At 41.0% G+C, this 9,440-nt stretch overlaps 1 protein-coding gene across 1 annotated transcript; it reads left to right on the top strand.

Annotated features, from left to right (window-relative positions):
- The first annotated feature begins 203 nt into the window (after nt 1–203).
- Nucleotides 204–3,209, top strand: LOC115409413 (glutathione S-transferase A-like). The gene is made up of 6 exons (XM_030120582.1): nt 204–427; nt 547–612; nt 762–867; nt 2,277–2,389; nt 2,695–2,783; nt 2,886–3,209. The coding sequence occupies exons 1-6, from the start codon at nt 260–262 to the stop codon at nt 3,016–3,018; spliced, it is 675 nt and encodes a 224-aa protein (XP_029976442.1). The 5' UTR covers nt 204–259; the 3' UTR covers nt 3,019–3,209.
- Nucleotides 3,210–9,440: the final 6,231 nt, after the last annotated feature.

A 9,440-nucleotide genomic window follows, 5' to 3' on the forward strand; every position in this document is an offset into this window, starting at 1 on the left:
GTGTAACAGTCAATGAATTTAAGAGAATTCTACTATCCTTTCATCTTACATGTAGTTAACAATAGAGTTCAATCTAAAAGCCCGTAAAGAGCATTTTTGTTGCTCCTGGGGAAAAAAAAAACAAAAAACAAAAAGTGGGGTGGGACTTCTCTCCTTCAAACCGGATGTGCAGGGCGGGATGTGGTTATATAAGATCAAGCTGGACATTACACATTCACTCTGCACTTCTCTCACAGGTTCAACCGGCAGGCAAACCACCATGGCTCAGGACATGACTCTGCTGTGGGGCTCCGGCTCCCCGCCCTGCTGGAGGGTCATGATCATGCTGGACGAGAAAGAGCTGAAGGGATACAACCAGAAGCTGCTCTCCTTTGAGAAAGGCGAACACAAATCCCAGGAGGTCCTGGATATCAACCCCAGGGGTCAGGTGGGTTACATCCCATAACCTCATAACCTGCATGATTTGCCTTGCCCTCCATGTACTTTCGCAAGTACAAGAGTTGAGATTTTTGTTGTTAATTTGCATTATTATTCTTTCTTTTAAAGCTTCCTGCCTTCAAGATTAAAGATTACATCCTGAATGAGTCCTATGCTGCCTGCATTTTCCTGGAGGTGAGAAACCAGTGCAGCCTTTTGGCACCAAGTAGTTAATAAGTCTACTTGACTTCTTGTTAACAAAGGCCTCAATACAATGAGAAACATGACACCGCAGGGGAAAGAGAAACCAGATCCTGATGCTCTTTTCATGTCTGCAACAACAGATCCAGTACAAGTCCCAGGGAACCAAGCTGACCCCTGACTGCCCCATGGAGCTGGCCCTGATGTACCAACGCATGTTTGAGGGTTTCTCACTCCTCCAGAAAACTGGTAATCCACCTTCGACATGCTTGAATTGATTCATTTTCTTTCTGTTGTGTGAGATCGGATCAAACAAAAACCGGTTCACCCTGAAAATCCTGCATCTCTATCAGATGGTGGAGCAGTTTCCATAATAACGTTTTAACTGTTGCAAGTCAATACAGGATTTTTCTTCTCCCTCAACAATACTTTTATATTTCCCCATATATCGACCTAATTAGTGCACTGTTTCCCCTACCATTATATTAGGGGGGCGCCCCGCACCCCCAAGAAGGTCAAGTTAAATTAAAATAATTACCTCCGCCAGGAGGTTATGTAATCACGTCGGTTTGTTGGTTGGTTGGTTTGTTAACAAGATCACCAAAAAAGTAATGGACGGATTGCAATGAAACTTGGGGCCAGTGTGACTGTTTACAAGACGGAGGGAGGGGGAGTAGACACAGTGGAGTGCTGCAGCGAACGCCCTGAACGCGGAAGCGCCGCGCCCGGAGTTTCTGATCGCCTCACACACACACACACACACACACACACAGACATATGCAGGTACGCACCCAATCAAACAAAAAAAAAAAAACACAAATACACAGGCACACACACACACTCAGCGACAGAGATTCACGTGATGCAGAAAAAAAGAGGATAGGAGGATGGTAGGTGGGAGGAGAAAAAGTCTCTCCACAGGTCACCAAAACACACATCCATACTGGCAGAGATAGCTGGAGAGCGCAGGCAGCAGATACGCCTCCAATACAAACAGCCAAGCGCCTGCGGGGAGATGTTCGCGGCGCTTCCGCGTCCAGTGCGTTCCCGGCGTTGCTTTCGACGACAAACTGCGGCCAAAATATAGAGTTATTTCAGACATAAAATGAAGAAGAAAAACCACCTCTGATGACAGTGACACGCACCACGAGGTAATTACGACCATACAGCGGGGCCATTGGGCCCCCCCCCCCCCCCCAAAGGGGCCAATCCTAGGGGAAACACTGTAGTGTGTTGATTTGCGTTCCACTTGGCAACATCACACGCCAGCCTCGTATCGACTTTAATCATCCTCCTCAGAGGCAGACTTGCATCGTGTGATCTCTTCCTCTGAGACCTGAGTCATTGAAAACGCACATGGCGCACTAACGAGCCGTGCATTCACACACCCTCACAACAGGTAGCGGGATCGAGGGGTCGGACGGTAATGCCACAGGGCGTCACATGCTCCAGCCTCAGGAGTTCAAGTCATGAGATACAGTCCTTCGTTTGTTTTGGGTGGGCCAAAGAAAAGAAGGCCAAATTTTCTGGTTTTCCAGTGTGAAACTTGGGTGACATCGCCCTGGTTTCAAATGACTTCAACAATTTGAGGGGACGTTATCCAACTTGTAGATATAATTTAACATGGCCACTGTTTAATATTCGTTTTTCTTCCCCAGGTCAAGTTCTCTACTACGACTATAATGTTCCAGAGAATGAGAGACACGAATCTGCTCGGACCAGAAACAAAGAGGCTCTGACCACTGAGGTCAAGCTGTGGGAGGGATACCTGGTAAAAGACTTTAAAACTGGACTTTTATTCCCTCCAAACTGATAGAAACATGAAAGAAGTGTAAAATAGGTAGGCTATTATAGGCTGTTTCGATTAATTTGCATGGAGTGCGACTAGTTTTCATATAACCCATTAATCATTAAACGGTTCAACTTGAAGCCAGTTTTTGTGTTCATTAACTACTTCAGTACGTTGTACGACAGCATAGGGGAAACGGGAAGTTCAGGAAGGCTGTTCACATTTTAAGTTTGTCGTAGATGGTGTGAAATATGACAAAGTTTCACCATTTTCTACTGTTCTTGTAGGCATCTTCGTCAGGCTTTCTGACAGGAAAGACCTTCTCGCTGTCGGACGTGACCGTCTTCCCCAACATTGCTTACCTCTTCCGCAGCGGGTGAGTCGATTTGAATGATTCCAGTGGACTTGAGGCTGAATTTACAAGCGGCTCTCGATGCACGTGTGTTAAGCGTCACTCTATCTTGTGTCTTTTTTGCAGATTATGCGAGAAGCGCTACCCTAACCTGGCCAAGTACTACAATGGTCTGAAGGACAGACCCAGCATCAAAGCCAACTGGCCTCCTCACTGGAAAGAGAGCTGCGAGTGCCAGGTGCTGCTGAAAGATATCTGAGATGCAAATGCTCGTCAGGGAATTCCACAACCTGTGTTTTCTACTATCTTAACCACTCCTAGCATTGTACTACTCTGATGCTCCCCATTTCTAACAAAGTCTCTTCTACTGTGATGGGAACGTTTCAGACATCATTTGTAACAAAAATGACTTTTGCGGGGTTTGAAATATAATAAAAAGGTGAGTTTCAGTCTTGTTTTCTTTATTCTTTTGTGGTTCAATGCCCGGACAGCTTTTCTTCAGGGTGTGTATGATGGTAGGGTGTGTTTGATGGTTCCTCCCTTGTGCAAATTTCAGATCTGCAAGTGAAGCATGGAGTATTCAGTCAGTTTAAAGGCACAGTGCAGAGATGACTGGCCAGAGAAATGAGATTAAAGTAATGAGGAAAATTAAGTTCACACAAAGTATTTTGATGACAATCTTTTTATTATATTAGACACTGTAAATATCTCAATAATTAATTTTCTACACAATACTGGGCCTCTTCTTTTTAATGGGATAAAAATTCTTAGGAATTAAAAACTGTTGAATAAAGCTTGTGTAAATATGAATATAACCAAAGATATTAGAGAAAGCTTTTAAAAACACTTGAGCCTGATATTCCTGAAGGTTGTCTTCTGTGCTTTCATAGTTTCAACAGAAGAGGTCACTAGACGCAAAGTAACTGGTGATGCTTCTGATGCCAATCCACAAGATCAGCTGTGCAGTTTGTTGCATAATATTTCAGAGAAGCGCTTCTTCTGCCTCTGATTTCAGTTGTAGTGTTTTGTTTCGCTTTTTTTCATCTGGAGAGTGAGAGCAGTGACTCACGGGATCTGCATGTTTGATCTGGTGCATGTTTTACACTGGATGTCCTCCGGATGTCCTTTCTGATCCTGAGTTAAAGGGCTTTGCTTGTGGGCCAAAAGCAGAGGGAATCAAACCAGTGAACTTGTTTGCGCCTCATTGCCTCATCTCAAAGAAAAAGAGTGCATTCAGACGCAGCTACCTTTTACAGTTTCATTTGGGTCATCAAATGTCATCCCCACACATAACGATGGCACAAAGAAATGAGTTTGATCTCAACAGATACATAAAACAGCATAAATAAAAGTATATACGTGCAGAAAATGTAAATAAACATAAGAAACACAACATTCAAGTTACACAGAAGCCTGATAATAACTCAAAGCTAACAAACCTGTTCAAAAGCACATGTCACAGGCATCTTAATGAAACCACAAGTAAAAGTACAAATAAGTTTGAAAAAAAAGTCTGTGCGAAGAGATATTATACTTTTTGAAGTGAGGAAGAGTTAAAAAAAAAGGATTGAGCTCAGGCAGATTGATCATATGAACAAAGAAGTTTCCATTTTCTGTTAAACTAATGTGTTTATAGTGTGTTCAAACCCCAAGGGTGCTTTTGTATACATTACGGTACTAAACGTGCGGAAACCTCCACGCCGTTCACTTCCAGGGTAAAAGTGAAAGAATTGTCACAACCATCTGAAGCAAGAAGCGGGGCAGAGCAGTTCACATCCTGTTCAACCATGTCTGAGAACGCACAATTGAGAGCTGAAGCCGTTTCTTCACTTTTTGGACAGCTTGTAAACCTTGTTGACAGCCTTCATGAGAACCTTCCTGTGCTGTCGGTGGGTGACTTTTTTCTTCGTCCCTTCATCAGGAACCGCACCCCGTATCAGGAGGTTTTCTTGGACGTAGAAAATTTTTTCGACCCAGACTATGACTACGACTTCACCAATCTCTCAGACTCAAATCTTTTATGTAAGAGAGGGGATGAATATTACGAGCGTCCAAAAGGCTGGTACCGCATGGCCTTGAAGGTCAGAGGTAAATATCCGGACGGAGACGCTTGGCTGGGACCCGATGGTTGGAGGAGACACTCCGTGCCCGGGGAATGGCCTGTTTCATACCACGGAACAAGTATCGGTGGAGCCAAAGGCATCATCAAAGAGGGGTACAAAGCCGGAGTGGCAGAAACGCATGGAACTGGAGTCTACTCTACGCCCAACATCCACGTGGCGGACTATTTTGCCACAACCTTCGAGTGGCTGTCGACGGGGAAACGCTACAAAGTGATCCTGCAAAACCGAATCAACCCCGAGAAGAGAAAGATCTGCAGTCGGTCAGACTACTGGCTGATTCCTGTCGAGAGGGGAACATCACCTGCAGAAGAGCAAGCCATAGTGGAGCACTCAATTCGACCCTACGGCATTTTGATCAAGGAGATAAGAGGTGAAGGAACGCCGGCACATCAAGACAGCAGCTGCACCATCAGCTAACAAGGTCAATGTCTTTCTTCGCACTTCAGCAGCCCAACAAGTCTGTTTACGTCTCCTCTCAACAACCACAATGATGGCAAAGACTCTGAAACTGTTATCTTATTCATTTTGACTTTAAGAAAAGAAAAAAAAGGAACGTGGTGGCAGTGTGATAGTCAGTGATCAGTGGAAATGAAGAATGTTGATTTTCTGATGCTGATTTTATTGCTGATGTTTTATGATATTTGATTGTCAAATAATAAGAATCAATACTTTTATAAAAGTTTACATAACCCGCTTATGTCTTTGCATGATCTTTTGTCTCACCCACAAATGGTTACTGGCACAGAAAGACAGAGAGGGTGTTGCATGTTTCCTGGTTCCTGTAATTCAACTCAAGTTTCAGCTCCTGTGTCACTGAGTATCAGAGAAAGAGAAACGACAGTTAACCTGCAGGCATCTGGTAGAGGTGTGTTCCCCATAGCCAAAAGACACGGACTCATTATCTATGAAAAAGTCACAATAATTCATACATATTGCATTTTCTAAGGCATGTTCAACCCTTTGTTAGTCGTGATGGGGCTGGTGGTTGGAATATGTTAATCATGACAGATCATAATCCAGTTTGAGCCAGGAATTTAATTATTTTTTTACATTTAAAAAAACTGGTAATAACCTCACTTTGCTTTTGAAAAAAGGAAAAAAGTAGTAACACAGATACCTGTACAGATGATAAAGAACTGGAGCTGTTTTTGAAAGACATAAAACTAAATAATTACCAGAATCCAAGGCATAAGAACTGGATCAGCCAGTCAAGGAATATGAAATACATCAAGTAATCTCCCAACTAAAAAGCAATAAAAGCCCAGGACCTGATGGTTATATTAATAAATTTTATAAAAACATTTTTTTTTAAAGAAATACTATCTCCCTTAATGTTAAATGCTTATCAATACATGCTACAATCTGGAACTATGGCCCCCTCTTGGAGTGAAGCAACAATTGTGGTAAAGCATAAAGATGGTAAAGACTCAACAAAATGTCAATCATACAGACCTATTTCGTTGTTAAACACAGATTTGCGTATACTAACAGCAATCTTAGCAAAAAGGGTCAATAAAATAATCTCTGAAATTATTCATCCTGATCAGACGGGTTTCATAACTGGAAGGTTCTATGGGGACAACGTCAGGAGATTACTAAATTTAATGACTCATTCAAAAGTCAAAAAAGGAAACAATGATTTTATCATTGGATGCCCAGAAAGCCTTTGACCGAGTGTCATGGTAGTATTTATTTCAGACATTGAAAAGATTCAGATTTGGTCCTAATTTTCTTAAATGGATACAGAAATTATATTCTCATCCAAAGTCTGCTGTTAAGGTGAATGGATGCCTATCAGACCGCTTTACTTTAGAGCGGGGCTGTTGACAAGCCTGTTCACTGTCACCGCTACTTTTCAATATTAGCATCGAGCCTCTGGCACAACTCATTCGAGATGACATCAATATTAAAGGTCCAACAATAAATGGATAACAACACAAAATTTTGTTATATGTGGATGATGTATTATTATATTTAATGTCACCGGCATTAACAATTCCACATTTAAATAACGTTATTGCCACCTATGGCTATTATTCAGCTATTATTAATGTACATAAAACTATGGCCATGAGCATTTGGCAGCCAGATCCCACAGTCAGTTAAAACGCAGAGTGAGTTTAAATGGCCACTAGATGGCATTAGATATCTTGGAATTCAAGTCCCTCCTGCAATAGAAAAGCTATATGATGCAAATTACAAATGTGTGATTCAAAATATGAAAAGGGATCTGGACCGATGGACCTCCCTTCCTTTGTCACTTTTGGGATGTATTGAGAGTGTTCGAATGAATATATTACCCAAGTTACTTTACTTATTCCAGATGCTCCCCATTGATATACCAAAAGTTACCTTTGATAAACTAAATTGTTTGATTTCTAAATTTATATGGCAAGGACGAAGACCTAGAATTAGACTAAAAACATTACAATTATCTAAGAAAAGGGCGGACTTAAGCTCCCTAATTTGAGAGACTATTTTTGGGCCGCACAATTAAAACCTCTGACGCGATGGATCCTGGATCTCTCACAAACACAGTGGCTTAACATTGAAAAAGACTTAAGTGACAAACCTTTGCATATTCTACCTTTCTTTGAAGCCCCCCTAAAACAAATTAAAATGGGTGATTGGACTAGAATCACATTAAAAATCTGGAGAAAAATTAAGACAACATTCGGTTTGCCCAAACTCATCTCTGGCCTTACCAACACTGGATTCCTAAAAGATTTCATGCCCTCCCAAACGGATGCAGCGTTCCAAAATTGGTCAAAATATGGCCTTACCACTCAATATCAGCTCCATGAGAATGGACAATTCAAATCCTTTGCTAAGTTAAGGGAAGAATTTACACTTCCAAACAATTATTTTTTTAGATACCTTCAGATAAGGGATTTTTTTTTAACTGAACATAAAGAATGGGACAAAGTCACGAATCCCTCCCTGATTGAAGAATTCCTCATGAAAGTGCAAGTGAAGCAATGGGACAAGAAAATGATAGGCTCTTTTTGCAAGATTTTTCTGAATATGAACATCGGCAATTCATTGCAGATAAAATCAAAATGGGAAAGTGAACTGAGTCTGAGTATTTCAGAAGAAACATGGAGTGAAATATGCAGTGAAGCACTTCTTGTGACAAATTCAAACTCATGGAGGGAGTTTATATGGAAGGTAATCACAAGATTCTTTCGTATTCCAGTAATAGTGGCCAAAATGAGTAGAACACACCCAAACAAATGTTGGAGAAACTGTAATTTTGAAATTGTGAAATCATGCCCACATGTTTTGGTTCTGCCCTAAACTAAAAATGTTCTGGCGGGGAGTTTTTGAATCCACGATTGAAATCTTTCACCTGAATATTGAGATGGATCCAAGGGTGGCTATATTAGGGTTGATATCAGTCAGCATAGAGGGAAGGTCTAAAAAGTATCTCTTTCAGATATTGTTAGCAGCAGCAAATAAATGGACTACAGTTATGTGGTTGAAACCAGATCCTCCAACACATAACATGTGGAGGGAAAAAGTCAGGGAAATTTACCAAGATTGAACAAATGACATACTCGCTGAGACTCCAAACTGACATTTTCATGAGAAGGCGGATGCCTGCAATGGACATAGTGCAGTGAACAGATCAAAATTATCAAGTACATTTTGGAACAAATGTGAACCTTTTGTCTCTATTTACTTTTGAAATTCCTTGTTCTATTTCTGCTCTTTTTTTTCCTTTTCTTTTCTTTCTTTTCATCTATTTGTACTTTGTAATACCGATCGTTCACCTTTTGAAAAATGACAGTTGAATTTGTAAGTGTTGTTCATGTGTTGAATGTTGATAAAAATTAAGTTCAAAAAAAAAAAAGGGAAAAAAAAGTAGGTTTTTGGCATTGATCGCTCTTAAATTGATTAACTTCTGCACCGTCAGAGTGGAAAACTGTTCCTGTCATGATCATTTCACTGTATCTCTGAATCATCCTCACAAAGCTTGAAAATATAAACTCTAAAATCTCACTGATCTAAGCACCGATTTTGTTTTTCTTCCTCTTCACTGCATTTTCAAAGAAGCTGCACACAAAAGCTCTTCACCTGAATTTCCAGTTTCAGTTCTGAGATCCAAGAAACTGCAACATGTCTGCAACATTTCTGGTCCTTTCAGATGCACACATAAACATATATTACTTCATTATTTCTTTTTGTTGTAAACGTTTATTTAAAAGGTTTCTTCCATACCAGTTTTTTTTTTTTTTTTTTTAGTTTTCTGAACCGTTTATCATGAACACAATGTTTGCTTTCCTGACTTGACTTTAAGTGTGTTTCTGGACTCAGACTCGAGTCTGCTTGCCTATATTAACACAACATACAGAAGTGCCGTCTCTCTCTATTCCGCTCACTGAGGCAGTTTTTAAATTTAGGACCAGCTTTATCTGAACAGGCTGGGTGAAGATGCCTTTTGAAGGTGTAGATTTCGGAGGTTCTGAGTTGATGGATGGCCCAGACACATGTCAAAAGACCTGCGAGGGCCGCCTTCCTGCATGTTGTCCCTCTCTCCCTGCTGCAGCACACGCTG

Source organism: Salarias fasciatus, chromosome 22, assembly GCF_902148845.1.
Source record: "Salarias fasciatus chromosome 22, fSalaFa1.1, whole genome shotgun sequence".
In the NCBI taxonomy this organism is placed as follows: Eukaryota; Metazoa; Chordata; class Actinopteri; order Blenniiformes; family Blenniidae; genus Salarias; species Salarias fasciatus.